A 25,456-nucleotide genomic window follows, 5' to 3' on the forward strand; every position below is an offset into this window, starting at 1 on the left:
ATTTAGACCTGGGTGCTGCTAAACTTCCAACATGAAGCATGGCATCTTCATGACTATCATGCTTTACTGAAGCGACATTAACTCACCTGTTGTACAGCTTCTCTAATTGTTGAGTTCATTACATGACATGGTAAAATTTGGAAGTTTTTTTGTGTACTTCTATACACATGTAAGCTTTTCCCTTTACTAGTATAGTTGACAGTTTAGATTAGCCTTTGTTTACCACTTACAGGTGTCTAGTGTCTGATCAACAAGCATCCCGTACCAATGTTCAGCTGTTTCATGGTACTGTCGGTGTTCTGATAGACTGAGCTAGTAGTTTCATCTGCACTTAAGGTTGCCTAACACTTCCTATCATAAGTTTTTCATTTGCTTATAATGTTGACAAACTTTAACTGTGTAGGCTGATATCTTCCATGTTTGCTGTCAGCATCAGGATAAACTTGTTTTAGAAAGCTTTGGTTAAAACAGATCAGTAGTTTTGAAGTATGAAGAGAAACCATCAGTACTTGATTTGTTAAAACCATTTTTAAGGTGAGTTTTGCCAACAGACTGAAAGTAGTTGAGGTTTGTAGAATATTTTTATTTTAAGTTGGTAGAGGTGTCTATATAAGCATAACAGCAAAGTTAGCTTTCTCCAAATACCATTCTACATTAGTCCTTTTTTGTGTGTAGATCAGTTTTATGCTGACTCTTGGATTTGCATGGAAAGATAGGAATTTCAAATTTATTTTGTGAATAGTGCCAAATACCTTTTACAATTATGGTCTATGGATCAGTACGTACACTTAAGTCCTAATACCAGCCTCAGTGAAATCCAACCCATACAAATGGGAAATGGTGCTTTTCAGTGTCTGCCAACTCTCTGACAGAAAATTGGAGCTTGCAGAGCTCAACACCAGTTTTCCTCTGCATCACTAATGCAGATGCATGATTCTGCAGTATTTGCACAGTTTAAGGGAGTACTGCTACAGTTTGGATCACAATGAGGGAGCACAATATACTCACCTGCGTAGGGCCCCAGAATAGCTAGGGACAGCCCTGCTTGCATCTTTAAGAACACAAGACTGTTCAGAAAGTTGCCATTCGGGATAGTCTTTTCTCACTACTGGATTACCATTGGTGATATTGAAATGCTAGTAGTGATTCTGGGGCACCCAGCCTACCTCTTGCTCCCCTGGCTTATGAAGCTGTATTCTGGCCATTTTAACAGCATCAAAGAATGATTCAGCTACTGGCTCAGCAAGTGCAGAATAACCATTAAATGTACTTCTGGTAGGTGGGGAGGGGTGCTGGGGTTTTTACTCACTAAATTTGATCTCTGTGAGGAAAAACATCCCAATGGTTATAGCTGCATGTTGTATACTGCTTAATATCTGATTGGCAAAGGGGGGAAGCTGCCTCAGGGTGAAGGATGAGGTTGACCTGCTGTCTACTGAATTGGAACATCCAGAGGGCTATTAGAAGAGCTAACCATGGACCTCTGTGGCTTTACTGTGGCTGACTAGTAAAGTACTCTTTTAGAGTTCTGTCATGGTTTTCTGTGAAATAGTATCTTGTGTACTTTAGATTTTATGTTGGTAGTAGGGTGACCATGTTTCCCAAAGGGAAAATGGGACACCATGTGGGGCTAGGTCAAGGCCTGTCCCCCAGTAGAGCTGGTGTCACTGTTCACCAGAGACCTGATTGGTCCCCCCCTCTCACAGGGGTGGGGCTGTTGTTGCTGGCATTGTCCCCTTGCACGGGCTGGCATTGATGCGCACACACCCTCACCCCCTTTCCTCTGCACTGGAAAGTTTTGACAGAAGTGGGTCTTTGTCGCATTTGCACTTGCCAGCTTGATCAGTTGGCAAGAGCAAATGGGACAAATGCCTACTTTTGCCAGAAGAGTCAGGATAGGGTTTAAAAAAGGGACTGTCCTGGCCAAAACGGGACGTATGGTCACCCTGGTAAATAGGGTCTTTGCCTGCTGCTATGAGTTCCATAATACTTGAAATACATCCATAAATATCACTGGTCCTTTGCCTTCTGCTGTATATTCTGCAACCTCTGGTGTGAACTCATAAAAATACTCTGGCTTTCTACAAAAATAGAACTTAAGTTTTGTTAACTGCTTTTTGGCATACAATAAAATTCAAATAAAAACAAACAAGGTTAAAAGCTTTTGGCAACAACCCCTAGTGAAAAAGAAATAAATAGTAAACATTGATGCCATGTATGTAAGCAGTAGTTCAGTGAAGTTCATTGTGGCTGTATACACACCAGCCTGTGATTTCCCCCGCCCCCCACAGATCCGCATGTGTGTAGCTAATGTTCTTATCCTGCAGTGTTGTGGAAGACGTAAGGATATACACCCCATTGCCATGCGGAATGCTGGGGGTGGGATGGGGTAAGAGCAGTAGCCAAGGAGTTCTCAATGACTGCAAAGGTTGCTGAGCGTGATCTTTGGCCTATTGGTCAACCATGCTCTGCAACTCTTGTGTATGTTGCCTGAGCAACCACTCTGTTTTCAGTCTTTCCTCCTCTTTTGTATTCTAAAGGGTCCTCTAGGTCTTTGATCATGGTCTAAGACAATTGCAGCTTGAAGGATCTCACAGAACATCACCTCCCTAGTCCTCTTCTTTCTCATTCTGATCAGGGTCAGACATTAAGCAGGTGTAGAGCTGGGGGAGACCTCTCAAGGCCACAGCGCCAGAGGCTGCTGATCAAATCTAATAGTGTATCTATTTGTTTTTTCGGTCGGGGAGGGGTGTCTCAAAACTCACTTTGTGACTCCCTCAAATACCCTTAATAAGAAATGCTTATTGACCCTGTAGCTTTGGAGCACCTTGCTACAGACATCTCTCAAGCTCAAAACCATGGTGAATGTGGCCTGGCAGGGGGAAATAATGTCACATGTTGCTATATGGTTTGTCCCCCTCCCTAGGTACAGATACAGGGAAATGATAGTAAATATATTGACACTGTTTTCACAGGCAATGATTTTTGGCTGATATCTCTCACTTGATGGTGACAGAGGCACAAAGCTTGGCTGTCCTAAAGTTACCTTTCCCCTAGCCTGTTAACTTCTGTGATGCTAGACAAACTCAAGGCAGAGCGGCGTGTTCAAGTGTCCTATCCTGGAGGAAGAAATAGGGCTGCCATCCATAGAAGTCATCAGGAGAGGATTGTAGAGTATCTACATGAAAGCGTCATTGAGATCTCTAGAGGATAAGAGTCAGACATTGCTATTCTGATAAACAGAGGACTCCGCATAGGCCCCTGCATAGCACAACAAGCCAAAGAAATGAAAAGTGGAGGCTGATTCTATCTTTGTTTGTTGTACCTGTACCCCATTATGCTCACCTAATGTGGATTGCGTAACCAGATTGCCATACAACTCTTTCTAGAATGTATTCTCTAACCTTTTGTTTTGCTGGGATAAAGTGAGAAGAAAATAATGAAAAATCAATCAGTTTGTCTTAATTTGCACCTGGCCTATTTGCCATTTTTATAAGAGAACACAGGCCCTAGGAAGAATGAAGGAGAAGAAGGTTTGAGGGAAAAGAAAACAAATAAACAAAAAACATACTGCAAGGAATAATTCATGTACACACTTATCCAAGCTCCCTCCCCTTTTGTCAGAGGGCTCACCTGCGCTTCCCTGGCAGGAATGGCTAGACTCCTCTGGAGTTTCAAACAATTCTAGGCTCTCAGCATTTTTTGAGTCCGCTGCCCTCTACTCTCTGCCATGAACAGCAAGGAGGAGGGTCAGTATCATAGGCATCAACTAGGGATGTAAATATTGTTTAAAAAGTTAACCAGTTAAACTATTAAAATTATATCCTGGGGTCAGCCAGCAGATGCGGGCCGCCAAAGGCTGGAGAGTAACAGTTAGGCTGGGTTAACCAATAAGACCAATTGTTACCCATTAATCGTTTACTATTTTACATCCCTAGTATCAACAGTCATCTGCAGGGGACCAATGGGGTGACTTCTAAGTCTGGCATGCAGGTCTGTGGTGCAGCACCAGGTCTTGTGTTGCTCTTGCTTGCTTTGTGGTATGTCTGGCATAGTTTCTTCACTTTCCATGCTGCACTGCTGCTGATCCCTGTCATGCCCCATTGTCCAAATCACCCTGCTCCATCTATTCATAAATTTGTTGTTTCTGTGAGTGAGCCGCAGCTGTACTTGCACAGCCTCATCTTCCCACAGGCCAAGGAAATCCTGTACTACTTCCCTCTTCCAAGCTGGAATACATCTAATAGCTCTGTGTATACGTGTAGCTGGCCTGGTCACTTGAGCAATTGGATGCAAACAGCAAAGGTGGAAAGTAAGGAAAAGGCATTTCAAATGTACATGGGGAGGGGAGAGAGGGCTGAAAGGAGATGGTGGCAGGAGAACAGGTGTCCAGCCTCTGTGACCCATGGGCAGTGGAGATTGACTGGAATGGTCGCTGTTGCAGGGACAGAGGCATTGTGGAATGTGTGCTGGAGGACTGTTAGTCAATACAACTAATGCAGTGTCTACTCATACTGTGTTGACCTTACTAGGATGACCATGGCTCTGTGCTGCTCTGAGATGTGGTGTTAATGTGTCGCTGTAACTGGCCGCTTACCAGGTGGGAAACCAATTTAAGTGTAGCCACATGTATAATTAAGTTGATGCAAGTGGATTTGTGTTGACTTAACTTACTAGTGTTGACCAGGCCTTTGATCCTACCCCGTCATGAACTTCTCCCCACTCCATTCTACTACTAAAGATTTTCAGAAGAGAGTGGTCTTGGTTGAAACCATCATGGGCAACTGACTTCTTGTGACTAATACAGGTTAAATGTAGCCGTGTCAGTCACAGGATATTAAAGAAACAAGGAGGGTGAGGTAATATCTTTGAGCCTATTTCTGTGGGTGAGAAAGAGAAGCTTTTGAGCCACAGAGCTCTTCTTCAGGTCAGGGGCCCCAGCTGGTGCGATAAAAGATATCTTGCCCACCTTGTCCCTTGTAGTGACTAACACAGAACTATACCCGTGGCCAACAGATCTGCTTTTGAAGAATGTGGGTGTTTATTACTGCCTAATCATCCAGTTTTAACAGTGCGAATATGGTGTTACTATGCCATTTCTTTTTTTTTTTCCCCCTTCCAGATTAAACTCTATGTACTGTATATAAATTTTGGCTCTTCTGATAGAATCCATGAAGCCCCTTATGCTCCTAATTTCCATTGAAATCAATGGACATTAGAAACCTGAATACAAATTAGGAGCCTAAATTCCTTTGTGGATTTTATGTTTGACACCCAAGTTTTTATGTAACCAAACTTCATTTTAACCACACAAAGCAGCAGACTGTAATAAGTCTCCAGTTTTGAAAATGCTGTCACAGGTTGTGCCTTTTTTCAAAGAGTTCTTTTGGTCTGCAAAATCTTCTGAGACTGCATCTTCACCCAGTGTTAAAGTTAAGACTGGTAATGTGCAAGCCTAGCCATTCAGGTGAATAAAAATACTTGAACTACTTAAAGCTTGCACTGATTTTTTTTTTTTTATCTCCTTTTCTGAGAAGCTCTGTATATGCTGGAATTTGTTGAATTTTGTCTCTCTTAAGCGTATCAAACTATTGCATAAACTCAGACTTGTCTTGGGTTGTTAAATGCATGACGTGAAATGCCATTCATTCTTAATTCTTGTACTGAAGCTTTATTGATAGAATACATTGTTTATGCCAACAGTCTAGTATATTCAGTCTGCCGTATTTAGCTTTGTATATTTACTAGGTTAATCTAGTGTTAGGTCATGAGCTCTTGACTGACTGCACTCTGGGTGGTGTGTTTTTTGAGAGTCCTTCATTGAACTGTTCAACAAACTGTCAAGTCTAATACCTGGTGGTTCTGTTTTTATGATGATGATATAGAAATGAGTGAATCACCAAAATCTATTGTAGCTAATATGTTCAACAGACTTGAGGGAGAAGCAAAAAATAGTGTAATAAAGTCAGTTGTTGTAGCTTTGGAAAGAGGGTCCTGAGTCTAGTAAGGGTTTGTTTTGGTGGCTCGTGGAATGGGAGAGTGCAAAAGGACAGCATAGCCTGAGTTCTGCAAGATTTCCAATCCCCCACAGGACTTCTGGGAGTGGGCTTGAGATCTCACAAGATTTGGCACCAGAAGGTCTTGAGGGATTTTGCATGAGATTTGGATCCATGATAAGAGTCATGCCCAATGCTACTTTCTGTTTGCTGATTTCCAATAGTTTAATCCACCCTCCCACCTTTATCTGGTCACTGCAGGCTGTGATTGTTGCCTGCTTTGGGGTTGGAAAGGAATTTTTCACTATACCAGCAGATTGGCCAATGCTGGTTGGGGTTTTTGCCTTTCTTATAGTAGAACCTCAGGGCTGAGTTTTGGGCTACTGAATGGCTGGAATTCTCCTCTTCCCAGAGGTCACAGTATGGACCAATGTGAGTCATTTAATTGTCACAACTTCTGGCAGGTGCCCAGTGCAGGAACTTACTGGTTTAGGCTCCAGATCCAAAAAGGCAACATGGGAGACATCTCCTTTCGAGGTGGGGGCATCATGTCTAACCCCTTGGGAACAAATGCAAACCAGGGGGTGGGGCACTACTCCAAGGGACCGCCTCGCCAATGCACTTGTTGGCAGTGCTGGCTGGGGTTGGGTCTATGTCCCCTCTTGCCTCAACCCTTGAAAGAGGCAGTGATGCTAGTGGACAAGTGGAGGCACCCAGAGACCCTCCTAGTGTGGTGATTGGCTCCCCCTGCAGAGGAAGCCCTCAGGAATGGCAAAGGATCAGTGAGGTGGGAGTGATTGGTGGGCTGTCCCTCAGCAGGAACTTGGGATGTAATTTGACTAATAAAAATTATAGCCTGGTTAAAACCCACATCACATGTCATAGAATCATAGAATATCAGAGTTGGAAGGGACCTCAGGCGGATATCTCGTCCAAACCCCTGCTCAAAGCAGGCCCAATCCCCAGACAGATTGCCCTCTTCCATGCACTGAACATGCAAAACTACCATTTGACCATTATCTCTTCAAGGTTATTAGCCCAAAGTGACTTTTTCTAATAATTTTAAATTTGGGGATGGGGAAAATCTCTTGTTCTCCAATCTGAGGTTGTAGGAAGGAATTTTTATTTATTTATTTATTTTATTTTTTTTGCACTCCATCGTGGCAAATCCCAAAAGGCCATAGCTCCCTTGCAGGTTGAGCATCACCTGGATTAATTTCTAGCTAGGTTCTTTAAAGTGAATATCCATCCACACTATTTTATGGCCATCATTGGCAATCTTATGCCAACAAAGCTTTTGGCGACGCATGATTGCCATCCCCCTGCCTGAGCCTGGCTGGCAGGAACAGGGGCTGAGTGAGCCAGATTCCCCTCCCTCTGGCATGTTTCTGGCTCACTTGGCCCCTATTTGCAGAGGCTGGGTGGGGGGGCACCACCACCTCTGCAGCCAGGCTCTCTCAGGGAGCTGCTGCACCGCATAGAGCAGCGACCCAGAATGGTCACTTTAGCCGCATGAGATGCGGCTCCAGCCTGCCCAGACACGGCTGCCAGGGAGAGAGCAGAAAATGCCGTGAGGGGGTGTGCAGCTGGAGGATGGAGTACCCTTCACTCCCATGCAGGTAACATGATGAGGAGAGTGGCGCAGCGGACCTGGACAGGGGGGATGTCACTAGGCAGAGGAGACATGGGGCAATCACATGTTCTCCCCTTTAGTTTGTCACCCCCTTCCCCCCCCTTTTTTGGGGCAGCATGAGTCATTTGTGGGCCCAGCAGGGAGGTCTCAAACTACTGGTCCCTTACAAAGCTTTTATCAAAGCAGGAAATTGTTAATCCTTCTCCTTCCAAAATGGCATTGGAAGAGTTCTAGCATTCCTGGTTGTGTTGGTCTCCTAGGTCATCTTAAGAGGTCTCCTATATTAAACTTGATAAGGCCTCTTATGCTATCGTATACAGAGCCTCACAGCATGCCAACTTTGTTTTGAATATGTAGTTCCTAAATTAAGCTGTTACTGCTCTACCCTGAATAATGAGCAATCATTTCCAGGAACACCTAGAGTTTAACAAAACAAACAAACTGTAGTGATACTGTGGTCTAGTCGGCACTAGACAAAGTTTGCTGGTATAGCTTAGCTATACTATACTATACAGCTATACTAGCAAACCTTCCTGGTGTAGACTCAACTTAGATCAGTAAGAGTGCTTTTGCCAGTATATAGTTTATACCAGTCCCCTGACCGAAATAAGCTATCCTGGCAGAAGCACTCAGATCTATGTAACTGTCTACATTAAGGCTTTTGCCAGTACACAAATGTAATTAAAAAAAAAAAATCACACCTCTAACTAATATTACTGGCAAAAATTCCTAGTCTAGATCTGGCTTCATTCTCTGTTAACCATCTTTAGGTTAACTACCTACCACTTGAAGTAGAATGCTCCTGATAAGACTATTTTGCAGAAGTAATAAATGTTGACGTTTTTATGTACAAATGAGCAAGCTGTTTGCAGCATATAACAATCCTTTATTCTTTCAGTTATCCTCTGTCTCTGGGAATTTCCTTCCTTACTGACTGATTCATCCTGTTGAGCAGACTTTCAATTCTTTTGGTCCTCCAGGAAAGAAATGTGTAATCTGGAGGATATTTCCCAAACATATGATAATTTTGGGATCTTGGCAATTGAAGTTAACTAAGATCTGTTTTTAGTATGGTGTGAATCAATGGTGGTAGTATTTAATAAGGGATGCAAGTAAAATAAATCATCCAGAATTTCAGAAGCAGATTTTTATCAAAATATAGTATCTGGATTAGACTAGCTTTCAGTCTGAAATCAGTTATGCCAAAGGTTGGTTGGGGGGTTTGATTTTTTTTTTTTAAACTGTGGTAAAAAACTTTAAATTGAGGTTAGGGTGGACTGTAACTTTATTTTATATTTCAGGAAAACACACGAATTGTGAGGGTGAAGATCATAGCTGGAATTGGTCTGGCCAAAAAGGATATTTTAGGAGCCAGGTAAGGGTATGTGCTTGGTCTGTAAAGGTGGAGTTGATGGTACATTTTTTCACAAAAATCTAATATTGGATAATACTCTGTTTACTATTCCATATAGTACCAGTGTACATTCACGTCCTGTTAAACTTCCTTGCCAAAAAAAAAATCAAAATATGCTAATTATCCAGTCTCTGGCCCTTTCTACTAAGGCTGTCAAACTGACAACTCCTTGTTGTCTTGCCCAAGGGTCTGTTTGGTCAGGTGTCGTAAACATATCTTTCTGCAGGTAAGGCTGTAGCTAAATCACAGTAGCTCAAAATATTAGCTGTGAATGCTGTAATCCCTGTTCTTATTCATGCCTTAGCAGCATGAAGTGGCAGCTGCGTTGAATGTTAGTTAGCAGAAGCTAGACCAGTGGTCTCCAACCTCTTTATGCCCAAGATCGCTTTTTTTGAATTTAAGGGCAATCCAGGATCTACCTTGCCCCTTCCCCAAAGCCCCACTCCACTTACTCCATTCACCTCCCCTCCCCTCCGTCACTCACCCTCACTCACTTTCACTGGGCTGGGGTAGGAGGTTGGGCTTTGGGATGGGTTGTGGGCTCTGGCCGAGGCCAAAGGGTTTGCAGTGTGGGAGGGGGCTCTGGGCTGAGCCTGGGGTTTGGGCTGCAGGAGTGGGTGAGAGGTGTAAGCTCTGGGAGGGAGTTAGGGTGCAGGAGGGCACCTTGTGACAGAATGTTGAGGTGCAGGTGGGGGTGTTTTCAGGGCTGGTGTTCAGGGTGCAGGAGGGAGTTGGGGTGCTAGCTCCGGGAGGGAGCTAGGGTTTGGGGTACAGCCTCCCGCCAGGCAGCAGTTACCTCTGGCAGCTCCTGGTCAGCAGCGTAGCATGGCTGCTGCTAAGACAGGCTCCTTGCCTACCCCGGCCCCACGCTGATCCCAGAAGGGGCCAATGCACCCCTGTAGCCCCGAGTGAGGGGGGAGCAGGTGGCACGTGGCTCCACACACTGCCCCTCTCTGCAAGCACCACCCCCACAGCTCCCATCGACCTCAGCTCTCCCCGTTCCTGGCAAATGTGAGCTGCAGGGATAGTGCTTGCAGCCAGGAGCAGCATACAGAGGAAGACCTCTCCCCCTTAGCCCACTCCACCCACAGGGTTATGATGGCTGCTTCTGGGAGCAGTGTGGGACTGGGGAAGGCAGGGAGCCTGTCTTAGCGGCAGCCCTGCTGTGGTGCCAGAGATCGTGATCAACTGAAAGATCCTCTAGGATTGACCGGTTGATCGTGATCAACCAGTTGGTGACCACTGATCTAGAATATGGCACACAATCCACCAGCTCAGTAGGTGTGGGTGACTGTAGAAGGGAGACAGGTTTCAGGGTGGTAGCCATGTTAAACTGTATCAGCAAAAACAATGAGGAGTCCTTGTGGCACCTTATAGACTAACAAATTTATTTGGGCATAAGCTTTCGTGGGCTAAAACCCACTTCATCAGGTGCATGGAGTGGAAAATACAGTAGGAAGATGTATGTAGCAGTACATGAAAAGATGGGAGTTGCCTTATCAAGTGGGATGTCAAGACAATTCAATTAAAGTGAGTTATTATCAGCAGGCCGAAACATCACTTTTGTAGTGGTAATCAGGGTGGCTCATTTCAAACAGTTCACAAGAAGGTGTGAGTAACAGTAGGGGCAAATTAGCATGGGTAAATTAGTTGTTGTGTTTCTTTCTTTTTCTTTTTTTTGTTTAAGTTCTTGTAGTGACCCATCCACTCCCAGTCTTTATTCAGGCCTAATTTGATGGTGTCCAGTTTGTCAAACTGTTTATAGGCCTGTCAGTCTTACTTTGTTTCCAGGCAAGATAATGGAGTAGCTGATACAGAATTCTGTTAATTGAGCATTAAAGGAGGGCAGTATAATTAATGCCATTCAATAAGTGTTTATGGAAAATAGATCCTGTCAAACTAACTGATATCTCATTATAAAGTTTCAAGTTAGGTTGATAAAGATAATAGTGATGCTGTAATATATTTAGACTTCTTTAAGGCACTTTTGTTTTAGAGCAGAGCTATTCAAAATTAACAAGGCACACGTTAAATGATGGCTAACTGGTAGGTCTCAATATATAATTGTAAACAGAAAATCCATGGAGAAGGGGTGTTTTTAGTGGGGTCCCACAGGGATTGGTTCTTAACCCTACACTATTTAATGCTTTTATCAATGACCTGGAAGAAAACACAAAATAGCTGTTTAAAGTTTACAGATGACACAAATTGGGGTGATGTAAATAATGAGGAGGAGAGGTCACTGATACAGAACGATCTGGATTAGTTGGTAAACTTGGTGCAAGCAAGCAAAATGCATTTTAATATGGCTAAATGTAAATGCATACATCTAGAAACAAATAATATAGGCCATATTTACAAGAAGGGGAACTGTCCTGGGAAAGCACTCTAAAGAAGATTTGGGAGTCATGGTGGATAATCAGCTGAACATGATCTCTCAGTGAGATACTGGTCAAAAGGGCTAATGGGATCCTTAGATGCATAAATGGGTATCTCGAGTATGAAGGGAGAGGTTATTTTGTCTCTGTATTTGGCACTGGTGTGACAGCTTCTGTAACACCCTGTTTCCAGTTTTAGTGGTCAACAATTCAAGAATGTTGATAAACTGGGGAGGGTTTTGAAAAGAACCACAAGAGGTAAAGGATTAGAAAACATACTTTACAGAGCTCTGTCTGTTCAGTTTAACAAAGAGAAGATTAAGGAGTGAGTTCATCACTGTCTATAATTACCCATATGGGGAAAAAATATTTCATAATGGGCTCTTTAGCAGATAAGGGTATGTCTGGAGGTTGAAGCTACGTAAATTCTGACTGGAAATAAGCTGTACTTTTTTAACAGTGGAGGTAATTAATCATTGGAGCAATTTAGGATCATGATGGATTCTCTCACTGTCAATCGTTAAATCAAGATATGATGTTTTTTAAAGCCTATGGTCTAGTTCAAAAGGAATTACTTTGGTTATGTTCTTTGGACTACAGGCGGTCAGACCAATGATCACAGTAGTCCCTTCTGGCCTTTAAATGAAAAGGAGTTGTGAAAATGCTTACATTTAAACATTTTAAAAACTAATTAAGAATAATACTGAAAACTGTTGGAGTTTTTTTAACTTCAGCCCTTTTTTTCCAGTGATCCTTATGTGAAAGTGACAGTCTATGAGCCAGTGAATGGAATCTTTACCAGTGTTCAAACAAAAACAATTAAAAAGGTTAGACTTACCTTTTTTCCCCTTATTTTATCAAGAATCCAGTCAGAAAGCTAAGATGGGAATAAGTAGGACTGCATTTTCCCCCTACCTCTTTGAGGGTAAAAGTTGGGGGAATCTAAGGAAGGGAACATTTTATAATTTACACTATTAGTTCTGCAGCTCAGCTGTGGCATTGCTGTGGAATTCTCATTTCAATATGTTTCTTAATGGCAGGGAATGGAAAAAGGGTGTAGTCTCAAAAGTAGGCCATACATGTGGAGGCGTGGTGCCATCAAGGGGCCTTCACCTTTTCTCTCCCTTCCTCCATCTCTAGCATAGCTCACTGAAGAGCCATGCTGCTATTAGTCCCTCTATGACACATAGAGGGGCAAGCAGAAGTTATGTTTTTAGCTCACTAACCTCAAGGCCACTGACAAATAGAAAATCAGTTGGATTTACAGGGGAGCATGCAGCAGTCACTGTTCCCCAACTTAACATGCACTCCCTAAGTACCACAGTGGCATTCTTTCTGTGTCTTTTACATGTGCACCGGCCAGAATCTAGCAATATTTGTTTGAGTTGGCTCCCTTCTGCACTACAGTGGAGGAGAGCATGAGGCCTGGTTTTGGGCCTATGACTGCTTGTATCTTAACTAGCAAAGTGAAAAACTTGTTTATTCTTAAGAGAGTGTCACCAACTGAAATAGATGCAGATCTTCAAGCAAGACAATAATACAGAACACTGTGTAATCACAATATTGTCTCTTTATCTGTAGACCTTGAATCCAAAGTGGAATGAAGAGTTCTTGTTTAGAGTAAGTGCCTTTATTAGTTTGATTACATATTTTTACATTCTTTTATGTAATATGCAAGATATTTGTTACCAATATGCACTTAATACTACTAAAACAAATACGTTCACAATTTGCTATGTTGTATTGCAAAATACCATCTTGTAGTGAATTTTCTTTGTGGTTGGGTAGAAATTTACAGAAGGAGAAAAATAGCTCGTATTACGTACAGAATCCGTCTGTTTCTGATGTATCTATTTGAGGTGGATTATTAAGTACTGATTTTCAGTTGAAGAAATTTTAATATTCTGAAACACTATTATTCTGAATAGACTGCTCTTCCTAATTATATAGTTCTGCAGCTGCATTACTTTTGGTGGGGAATAGATCTAACATTTAACTTGTTTCTTAAATGGCTTATTAATCTATTTTATATGCACCAAACCAGCCTCTAGAGGGCATGCAACAACTTTAAAATTTTTATGCTTAACTCTTCCTAACTTGGACTCCAATTCAGGATTTAAAAAGATAAATCTATTTCAATGTAAATTAGATAATTCAAAGCAAAATATTGATGAGTTGCTTAAAGTCATATTAGCCATTGTTTTCTATTGATCTGGTAGCAGTGGTAACACCTGAAAAACATGGATAGATAAGCTTGATAACTGAGCCATCAGCTTTAAACAAAGTATGTAACTACTGAATTTGTCATCACTTTTATAGAGTTATATTGGTAAAGTTCCTAGAGAGAAATGCAGAAAGATGTGCTGAGTATTGGGAGTGGGAAGTATTGGAAGAGTATTGGGATTGGGGAGGAAGCAGAGAAACAGAAGTTATTAGGTCCTGTAAACTGTAAGAAAAGGGTACTCAATCCATTTTTGTGCCATGCCATGTCTTTCCCCATCCTCTCTTCAGGATACCATTTCATGAGGCCATATGTACGAAGGAAATTAAGAGATCCAAGACAGATATTGTAGAGTAAATAGCTAAAAATAAATACAAATAAGAGATTATGTAAGTATTTCAGAAGGGAGCTGGTGGACCCACTGGACCACCAAAAGGTAAAAATCTGGGAATATAAGGATATTGCTGAGAAACTGTTTTGAGGTGAGGTCTTCACTAGAGCAGGAGAGTTGTTGAGGTACTATTAGAGACTGATGTGTCAAAAGAAGAGGTGCTGGAACAAATTGACATAATAAGCATCATGCCATCTGGACCTTGTGACCTATCTCCAAGACTTCTGAAATAATTTAAGAATTAAATGGATTAGCTGTTTTGAAAAAATATGGAGCCTTGTTAAAACAGACTACTGTACTAGATGATGGGAGGGTTGCAACTAACACCTATATCTTTGAAATAAAGTGCTTGGAATGATCTTGAGAGTTGAGACAAGTAAGCCTGCTCATGTACATGGTATATTGGTTGAAATGATAACTAAAGTATAGAATGCATACAAGATCATTATTTTCTAGGACTAACCAGCACGGCTTCTACATTCCATACTTATCTAACACAAGGTCTCAACTTCTCACGCAGTTCTTTCCCACTCGCCTCACACAATCCTTACTTCTACAACTCTCACATTATTAAGGCTACAGGTAGCCTGACTCGCTCACATAAGAAGACTAGCTATGAAATCCCCTTCAAATCTCTGTCAGTTCTTTCTCTACTTCCACAGTTTGGACCTGCAAAAGGCCTCTTGATGACCCTTACAAGAGATTACTAAAGAAACTAAGTAGTCATGGAGTGAGAAGTATATTAATAGTCAATGGTCAGTAACTGGTTAAGACAGGAAACCATTGGAATAAATTATCAGTTTTCCTCATGGCAAAATATTAGTGGTGTGACAAGGCTCCATTTTAAGACTGGGTTTTCTATTTTGGAAAAGGGGAGAGCAGTTGGTGATATCTTGCAGATAACACATCTGCTTGGGGTTAGTCAAAACTAAAGAAGAGTGGAGTTTTCAGAGATGTGAACAAGCAAGGTGAATTTCATGCTAAATGAAATTGTGTGCCTTCATGCACAGTAATGCACGTTGGAAGGAGTAATTTAAATTACTTGTATATGTTAATAGATACTAAATTGAATTTGCCTAAGGAAAAAAGACCTGAACATCACTGTGACTAGAATAATGAACACCTTTGTTCAATGTGCAGCAGCAGTCAAAAAAGCAAATAAAACGTTAAGATGCATAAAGATCAGGGTGGAGAACAAAATGGAAATTATAATGACCTTATTAATCAATGGTATGCCCTCACTTAGAATACTGAGAGTTCTAACAGCTGCATCTCAAAAACATAGCAGAATTAGATGGAATTGAGAGGAATTAAAGAAATGGAAAAACTCAGAGCAAAGATAATTAAGTTTGGACCCAAAAGCAGACACAGTAATGAATGGGTACAACAAAAGTAGACTAAGAACTTCTGGTCACCTTTTGCTGTAACACAAGAACAAGGGTACATCGATTAAGTTGAAAGGTGGGAGATTCAAAACTAACTTCACAATTTTTCTTACAATCTAAAATTAAACTGTAGAACTAATTGCCATAGAATATCAGAGGTCAAGAGCTTTGCAGGTGTTACGAAGAAGAATTGTAGTCTTAAATGTATAGGAAATATACAAGTTTATAGTAATAGGGTTTTGACAGAGAGATACCCTGAAGCATCAGAATTTAGAAGGCAAATTTTAACTATTGGATGGTGGGGAATGGTTACAAGAAAATTTGGGGGCATGTTAAGTTATCTGGTAAGTACAGGATTTCTTGCACCTTTATCTGAAATACGTGGTACTAGCCCCTGCTGGGGACAGGGCAGTAGATTAAGTGGACTGCATTACTGATCCCGTATGGCAGTTTCATTGTTACTTCTGTGCTGTTTCACCTGAATAATCAAAAGTACCTCTGCTTCAGTGTGGGGGAATGACCTAACTGGTTTGGGCACTCTACAGCCAGGGCCGGCTCTGGCTTTTTTGCCACCCCAAGCAAAAAAAAAAAAACCTGCACAGCGGCTGGAACAGCAAAGTGGTGGTGGGGGAACCAGCCTGCCGTCCGGTTGGAGCAGCAAAAAGCGGGGGCAGGAAACCAACCTGCTGCCTGGCCAGAGCAGCAAAAGGGAGGGGTGGGAAACCAACCTGCCGCCCGGCTGGAGCAGCAAAGGGTGGGGTGGGAATTCCAGGAAACCTGCCTGCTGGTTGGAGCGACGAAGGCGAGGAGGGCGTGAAACAAACCGGCCGGCCGGATCAGTGAAGGGGGGCAGGGCACGAAACAAACCTGCCGGCCGGAACAGCAAAGGGAAGGAAAAAAAACAGAAAAAAAATACCTGCGGGGCAACAGGCGCTTGGATGCAGGGGCACTCCCAGCCCTGCAGACCCCGGGCAGCGGAGTGCACACCTCAGCTAGTGGGGGGGTGGGGGGTGGGGCTGTAGAGAGAAGGAGGTGGCCAGGGCTTCCTTAAGCTCTGCGCCGCTCCGGTGGGCGGGCTGCCGTTCTGGGCTTGCTGCAGACCTGGCACTGCTCCCAGCAGCTCCCCTCCTCCGCGCCGCCACCCCTTACAGGGTGGCAGAAGCAGCAAATCAAAAAAGAAAATAACCTGCAGGGTCGGCGGAAGCGGCGAAACGCAAAAATAAAAAAAAAGGATTGGACAGAATGCCGCCCCTTGGAATTTGCCACCCCAAGCACTAGCTTGCTCGGCTGGTGCCTGGAGCCAGCCCTGTCTACAGCATCACTGGAGCTCCCAGAAAAAGTCTAGCAGTAGTAATGGCCCTCCTACCTTGATGACTGCCTGATAAGAGCCAATTCGTAAAGGTGTGCATCTCCTTTATCCCCTGGTTTAAGAAGTGAGACATGATGGAACCAGGGTTTGATCATAGCCCAAGCCTTGCCTCATCGGTTCCAATACACTGATTTACTGGATGTAGTAGTGGATTTTCAAGCCCTTGTGCCCAAGCTACTAGATTTCTTTGTCTCAGAAGCAAGGTCAGGTTCTACCAGTCAACTTGAGGTCCAGTCTGACAGCCTCGATGCTTGCTGGATGAATGTGTTGTTTATTGTTCTGCAAGAGTTCTTAGAATTTCTTCAGAGCAAGAAATCTTCTGCAGGAAACTTATTCTGAAGTGAAACTGCTTCTCCATCTGGGAAAGATGATGAAGATGAAATCCTTTAGTCTTCCATTCCATTTGTCCTGGACTATTGGATCTCCCTCTTATCTCTGAAAGTTTGTTTTTGTATTGGAACATGACATTTGTATTCTTTCCTCCTACTTAAAGGGCTTGGTCTATATTTTACCTCCTGTTCAAGAGCAGTCTCCATCCTGGGACATGCTGCTTTTGAAACTGACATTGCAAGGAAATTCTGGTAATAGCTCCATATATTGAAAAAGAGGTCATTCCTGGTGATGAATCAATTAGGTAAGTTTACAAGATAGAGGAATTAATGGATGACCCACAGTGACACACTCTATGCTGTATCCTTATAGGATAAGGATGATCTTGACCCTATGTAAACTTCTCCCAAAAGTGGCTTCTAATTTGAATTGAATTAATCCTCTAACCTATGGTATTTTACCACAAGTGATATTCACTACCTAGGAAAGCTGAGTTATTTACCATATGGGACTAAACCATTTTGAAAATCAGTTACCTTCATATGCTGCACTAAGGGTTGCTCATTTCTGCCCAGACTGTCAAAGTGGATCCGACTCCCCATCACTGCTGTCAGTTAGCAAGGATCCAGATACCAAAAAGGAGATGAGCATATTGCACCACATCAAAGGCATCTTCTCTCTATGGAGATATTTAAGACATGCAGTAGAACTCTGCTACTTGGATTTATGGCAATACCTTCATGCAGTATTTACAGGATTTAGCTGCTACGTGATACAGCAGGTTAAGGAGAGCAGTCTTGCAATCTTTTTTCAATTGTTTTTGTAATGAAAAATACAAAAGGGTTAATGACTGTATATGTTCCAAAAATAGTGCACAGTGCAGAATTGCCAATAGAATTCTGCAATTTTACAACTTGTTAAAGCTGCAAGACCAGACAATACTACATACACATAACACGATAGAATGGGAGTCACAGTAATAAAGACCTAAATGAATAAGGAGAAGTAAGGAGAGAATGAGTTAGATAGCATTCTTTAAGTATCTCAAGATTATTTTTTCACAAGGATCCAAATATCTTCAAATTCATGTAATTGCTCTCTACAGCAATTGGCAATTCTTTCTTTGGCTGATTACTCCTACAGTTCCAAATACCACTGTTCTGTTCTGGGCACAAAGCTACTCTTCCACTTTGGTAAAATCATGTGCTTGATGATCATCCTTGCCCTCAAGAACCAAAGTGCCTTTGTGACAGAGTAAACACAACCAGCAGGTAAATTTTGGCAGAGGTTTGGCTATTGAAGTCCAATACTATTTTAATCTTTGTGTCCATCTCTTTCCACAGCTGATGGATGGTCCCGTAGCATATGCATCAGGATTCTTTCTTTGTTACAGGACCAACAAATATGAAAGTAAAATAAGATTCCTCAGGCCCACCTCCTTATGTTTCGGACTGCTTGACAACAGAAGTGATCTGAAATTTTATAATGAAAATAATTTCATTGCACACTTTTCCATCTTATCTGGACAATTAGTGTGTAGGGGAAATATACATTAATGGACATTGCTGTCTAGGAAATACGAAGCTTGCATGTTCAAGGTTTGCTCATAATCAGAAATACGGATCTGTACAGGCAGATCTTTCAGAAAGAACCAGAGTAATGCTAGTTTTGCTCTGAGAGTTGTAAACATTTCAGATATACAAGGTTATTAGTACATATAGGAAGGATATTACCTTGTACAAAGGTGTTTATGCAGATACTAGGGTGAGTACTCCTGGGTGGCACGCCACTTTTTTCTGTTCAAAAACTTAGTTGTGACACTTCCATCAAATAGGTTAGTTTTCTTTGAACAGCTTGGTTCCTGCAGCATTTGTTTTGCTGTGGATGAAAGCAGGCAGCTTTATGTGAAATAAAATGAAGTGTAAAATATGCTTCATTCCTGTAACAATTCATTTGCCTTTCTGAGTTGTATCACATCTCCACTCAAGCACTTTTCTGTTTTGACTTAAAACTCTCTATAGTTTTTAGTAACAACTTGTCAAATGATTTCTTCAGAACAATGACTGTTCAGTCTCAAATATTCTGTACTGAACTTAATTGTGTAGAACTGTCAATCATTTTCTTTAAACACAATAAAGAGGTATCAAGAACCAATGTGTGGCTGAAACCAGACAAAATGAAATTAGGCACAACTTTTAACCGTGATGAATAGTAACCTTTGGAACAAACTGCTAGGGGCAGTGTTTAATTCCTTGTCATCAAATCAAGACTGGATGTCTTTCTGGAGGATATTCTTAGTGAAACGCAAGTTATTGGGCTTGATACAAGAATAAGTTATATATTTTGGCCTGTAAAATACAGGAGATCAGATTGTTATCTAAGGCTCCCTTCTGGTTTTAAATTCTGTGAATCTATAAAGTGCACAAGGTTTGAGTCAGTGTTGATACTAATCATATTAAAAGTTCAAATTAATTTAGAAATAATTAAGCATTTTAAAAGGAATTGTCCTTATCGTGCCAGATTTGTGACCTGTCTACTACTTGCTTTTTAAGCTTAGAATATTTAGCAAAAACAAAATACTACAGCTTTCCAAATACCTTGACTAACTAATAACTGTTAATCTCTTCCTCTTTCCTAGGTTAATCCTCAACAGCACAGGCTTCTTTTTGAAGTATTTGATGAAAACCGTTTGGTAGGTAATTGTATATTAGAATATTTCTGTTCTTGAAGACAAGCATGAAATCAAGTTTAGATGGACATGTATTAAAAAGGCAGCTCTGTAAGAAATTGATTTTGATAAACATGTCAAATTTAAGGCTAAATCTGACAGCTCATCTTTTCTTGTTTTGAAGTCACTACTTTCTGTAATTCAATACAAAATTACAAATTTTGGAATCCAGTGTCGTAGATATAGTATCTGCTTGTTCATAATGTTTTCATGGATTAGTCTTTCACCTGATTTAATTACCTTTATCGTTTGAGTGACTGTAAATGTTATAGAAATTTAATTTTGGTTGTGGTGACTCTCTTAAATGATCTAATACTTGTTTTACCACTGCCAAAATCCCTGTAGTAAAGATAAAGGTTTCTCTGAGATCAGCATGGATTGATTTAAATCAGTGATTAAAACAGCAATTTTTATCATAATTTAAATCAGCAAGAAGGAAACATTTGATTTTTAAACTTATTTTGCAATTTTACCTTACCTATAAGGTTCATTCCCATTCTTTGGTATGATTAAATATGTTGACGAAACCAAATATAGCCTTCTAACTGAAGTTGGTGTTAGCTGGGAGGATACACTAGATCTATACACATTTATTTATGAAATAATCTTTAACATACACTTATTTGAATTCTTAATTTTAACGTTTTTGCTGAAAAGGTAAATTATATTTCTTTACTAGATGGCGTTTTACTCAGGATTTGTGCCAACCTATGATGGGATGAAAACTGGAATTCAGTTAAAAATGTATAGAAAAAGCATTTAAAAATTGGTTGGTTTCTTTTAAACGTTACAGTAATTATACTGGATACAGAAGAGAAGAAGAATTATCAAAATAATCTTACATTTAAAAAGTAGACTTATTAAACAAATTAACTGTAGTTAATGAATTGACTTTCTGGTCACCATGGGAAAGATTTTCTAAGGTACTTAGGCATCTAGCCTTTGTAAGTGTCTAATGAGATTTTCAAAAGCACCTATCTGCATCTTGAGGTGCCTAAATATCTTTGAAAATCTGGCCCCATGTCCTTCAAGTTCTTAGAAGTAGTAGAGCTTATCCTCTTCCACCTGGTTTTAAGTCATATATAGGCAGAAGAAAACAAGCTTTCCTGCTTTTTCAACTCTCAATCAGTTTCTTAAGTTTGAATGAACTAGTACAAATGAAAGGAAATATTCTCTCTGCACCTGCTATGTAAATTGAAACTAAAAATATTTATGGCAAAAAATTTTCTGCGAAACCAAAACTGAAAGTTTTGAATTGATATCAAAAGATAGAGGGTTTCCCCAATTTTGTATATATCTTAAAAAGAAGCACCCTTTAACTCAACTCTGATGCAGCATATTTTTTTAAATTGTATTAATTTAAGCAAATTTTAAGGCTTAAATTTGAGGTTATAAAACAAGTTGTTATAACTTGAAACAAATTTATTTTTAGAACTCTAAATTTGATGTTTTTGCTAATTTTTAGTTAAATATTTCTGTAATGTTATATTAAAAAATACTGTGTTTTTTATCTACCTTCTTGGAGACTGGCCATCAAGAGCATCAACTCTTTCAGCAGATTGGCAAATGAATCCCATAAAATGACACTTCAGGCCTTGTGCTTCAGCTTTCATTCAAACTATAGTAGGAGTGCTCAAAAGGCACTAGGATTTGGCTGTTAACTAGGAGTACAATTTCTAAAAGCACCTGTATCCCATTTTCAAAAGTTACTTAGGAGTCTAAATCACTTAAGCACTTGTGAAAACTTTACCCTAATGAAAGTATTTAAAGGGAAGGAATCAGTATGAAAGTAAAAATCATGATATAAAGATGGGCAGAGTGTGAGCTTCTGACATTAATGAAAAAAGAACCATATGACTGGAAGGGACCTCGAGAGGTCATCTAGTCCAGGCCCCTGCACTCGTGGCAGGACTAAGTATTATCTAGACCATCCCTGACAGGTCTTAAAAATCTCCAGTGACCAAGATTCCACAGCCTTTCTAGGCAATTTATTCCAGTGCTTAACCACCCTGACAATTAGGAAGTTTAGGAAACCTCTCTTGCTGCAATTTAGGCCCATTGCTTCTTGTCCTATCTTCAGAGGTTAACGAGAACAATTTATCTCCCTTGTCCTTGTGACAACCTTTTATGTACTTGAAAACTGTTACCCTGTCCCCTCTGTCTTCTCTTCCCCAGACTAAACAAATCCAATTTTTAGAATCTTCCCTGATAGGTCATGTTTTCTAGACTTTTAGTCATTTTTGTTGCTCTTCTCTGGACTTTCTCCCATTTGTCCATGTCTTTCCTGAATTATGGTGCCCAGAATTGGACACAATATTCCAGCTGAGGTTTAATGAGTGTGGAATAGAGCGGAAGAATTACTTCTCATGTCTTTGTTTACAACACTCCTGCTAATACATCCCAGAATGTTTGCTTTTTTTGCAACGGTGTTAACTTTATGTATCGCTTGTGATCTGTTATGACCCCCAGATCCTTTTTTGCAGTACTCCTTCGTAGGTTGTCATTTTCCATTTTATATGTGTGCAGCTGATTGTTCCTTCCTAAGCGGAGTACTTTGCATTTGTCCTTTTGAATTTCATCCTATTTACTTAAGATCATTTCTCCAATTTGTCCAAATTATGTTGAATTTTAATCATATCCTCCAAAACACTTTCATCCCCTAACAGATTGGGATTGTCTGCAAATTTGATAAGTGTACTCTCTGTGCCATTATCTAAATCATTGATGAGGACATTGAACAGAACCAGAACTGATCCCAGCGGGACCCCACTTGATATGCCTTCTAGCATGACTATGAACCACTGATAACTACTTTCTGGGAATAGCTTTCCAACCAGTTATGCACCCACCTTACAGTAGCTCTATCTAGAGTGTATTTCCCTAGTTCTTCTTCGAGTGATTGCTCATATGCATTCCAGTTAGGTGTGTGCGCGCCGCGTGCACGTTCGTCGGAGAAACTTATACCCTAGCAACACTCGGCGGGTCGGCTGGGCACCCCCTGGAGTGGCGCCGCTATGGCGCCTAATATATACCCCGGCCACCCTTCAGTTCCTTCTTACTGCCTGTGTCGGTCGTTGGAACAGTGGAGTGTGGCTTCGCTGACCTCCACCTTCCCTAGCTACTTGTAGTCGTGTGTGTGTGTGTGTATGTATGTGTGTGTGTATGTATGTGTGTGTATGTATGTGTGTGTGTATATATATATATATATATATATATATATATATATATATATATATATATATATATATATATATATATATATATATATATATATATATATATATATATATATATATATATATATATATATATATATATATATATATATATAGTTCATTAGAGTTAGTTGTAGTTCATAGTTATAGTTGTTAATTAGTAAGTGTTGCGGGATTCGGGGGATATCCCCTTCCCCGCACCCGGTGCCGGAGCTCATGCCTGGCTCACCGGGTTTCAAGCAGTGTTTGGCCTGTCATAGGCCAATGCCAACAGGAGATCCCCACGACTCCTGTTTGAAGTGTCTAGGGGAATCGCACTTATCAGCTAAGTGCCCAATTTGCAAGGCTTTTAAGCCAAGGACAAAAAAGGAGCGGGACATTAGATTGAAGCGGCTTCTGATGGAAGCGGCCCTGACACCGTCGCCCTCGGCACCGAGCACGAGCCAGTCGGTGAGCAAAGGCACCCCTACGGCACCGGGCATCACCAGTACACCTAAGGATTCCCGGCACCGGCCACCGCCGGCACTGAAATCGACCCCACGCCGCTCCCTCTCCCTGAGGTCGAAGGCGGCGAAGGGTCGGACGACAACGCCAGTGTTGCAGCCAGAGACTGCACCTAAGGCTGACCGCCCGGCACCGATAACTGCCGCTGCACAGCCAAAACCGGTGCCGTCTACTCCAGCTCCACGAGGGCAGTTGAGTCAGCGGCGAGGGACTTGATTGCCATCACTGAAGCAGCACTGCCCCTACCCCCGGCACCGCCGGTGCAGGTATTGCAGTCCCTGGGCAAGCCGACCCTGACCAGACCGCCGTCGATCAGCGTAGGGGACCTGCACCAATCAAGATCACGGTCCCGCCGCCCTCTGAGTCGAGATGTCGCTCCCGATCTCGACGTCGCTCTCGCCACGGCACCTGTCGGACTCTCAGTACCGGTCGGGCTCTTGGCACCGGTCAGTCTCTCGATCACCAACACGCTACTCGCGGTACCGCTCCAGCTCCCGGCACCGTACCAGGCACCGTACCTCCCGGAGCAGATCAGGGCGTAGAGACTCAAGATCCCGGTCGACCTCCCGGCACCGGGCCGGATGCAGGTCCCGGTCTCGCTCTCGGTACCGCTATGAGTACCGGCACCGGTCCCCACGATCAAGAGGTGCAAGATCGGTCGGGACTTCGGCTCCAGGTTTTTCTGCTCCACCTTGGCCGTCCAGACACACGTCCACATCCTCCCAGGCGGACAGCTACTACGACCGGGACCGGGATACAGAGGTACCGGTGGGGGTGTTCCAGGACTCTCGGCCGCAGGACATGGGACCTCAGCAGTGGTTCTTCTGGACACCCTGGGCGTACCACCGAGCCAGGGTGCTCCTCTGGTCCAGACCCGCTCTGCTGCCTCAGAACATCGGGCACCAGAGGCCACCATTTCCCACCCCCCCGCAGTTGAGTCGGAAGAGCAAGTCACACATACTCCGGACTCCCCGGGGCAGCTGGAGCAGGAACCGTCCCAGGAGTGGGAGGCCGTCCAAGACCCCCTCATTCCTGGGGTATCCTCTTCCTCACCGGATGAGGCTGTGGCAGGGACCTCATCATCAGGGCCCCCGCCGATAGACTTCAGGGCCCCTCAGGACCTCCTGTGCAGAGTGGCCCTCAACATCAACCTCCCAGTGGAGGAGGTCCCGGAAGTCGGACCCCATGGTGAGCATCCTCACTGCTGATGCTCCCACCCGGATCGCGCTGCCATTCATTAAGACCATCCAGGCCACTGCCAACACTCTCTGGCAGTCTCCAGCCTCCATTCCACCGACGGCAAAGGGAGTTGAGAGAAAGTACATGGTGCCCTCTCGGGGGTACGAGTACTTGCACGTCCATCCTTCTCCCTTCTCCTTAGTTGTCCAGTTGGTCAACGAAAGGGAACGACATGGCCAGCAGGCACCGGCCCCGAAATCCAAAGAAGCCAGACGAATGGATCTCCTGGGTCGTAAGGTGTACTCAGCGGGGGCCCTACAGCTCCGTGTGGCCAACCAACAGGCTCTACTGAGCCGATATAACTACAACACTTGGGCTGAAGTGGGTAGGTTCTCCGAGCTGCTACCCCCGGACTCACGCCAGGAGTTCAATGCGTTCCTGGAGGAGGGCAAGAAAGTGGCTAGGACCTCTTTCCAGGCCTCCCTGGACGTGGCCGACTCGGCAACCAGAACCTTGGCCTCGGGGATTACCATGAGGCTCATTTCCTGGCTCCAGGTCTCTAATCTGCCTCCGGAACTGCAGTACACCATCCAGGACTTACCCTTTGATGGCAAGGGTTTGTTCTCGGAGAAGACCGATCCCAGGCTGCAGAGCCTGAAAGATAACAGAGTCATCATGCGCTCGCTGGGGATGCATACCCCTGTAACCCAGCG

General features: G+C 42.6%; 1 protein-coding gene across 1 annotated transcript in view; it reads left to right on the forward strand.

Moving 5' to 3' along the window:
• Positions 1-25,456, forward strand: part of NEDD4 (NEDD4 E3 ubiquitin protein ligase) — a 121,402-nt gene that overhangs the window by 14,922 nt on the left and 81,024 nt on the right. Inside the window, exons 2-5 of the mRNA XM_050967899.1 lie at positions 8,931-9,004; positions 12,170-12,248; positions 13,003-13,041; positions 19,756-19,809. Of these exons, the coding sequence (XP_050823856.1) occupies positions 8,931-9,004; positions 12,170-12,248; positions 13,003-13,041; positions 19,756-19,809 (246 nt within the window). The remainder of the gene's footprint in view (positions 1-8,930; positions 9,005-12,169; positions 12,249-13,002; positions 13,042-19,755; positions 19,810-25,456) is intronic.

The sequence above is a fragment of the Gopherus flavomarginatus genome, chromosome 9 (assembly GCF_025201925.1).
Source record: "Gopherus flavomarginatus isolate rGopFla2 chromosome 9, rGopFla2.mat.asm, whole genome shotgun sequence".
NCBI lineage: Eukaryota > Metazoa > Chordata > Testudines > Testudinidae > Gopherus > Gopherus flavomarginatus.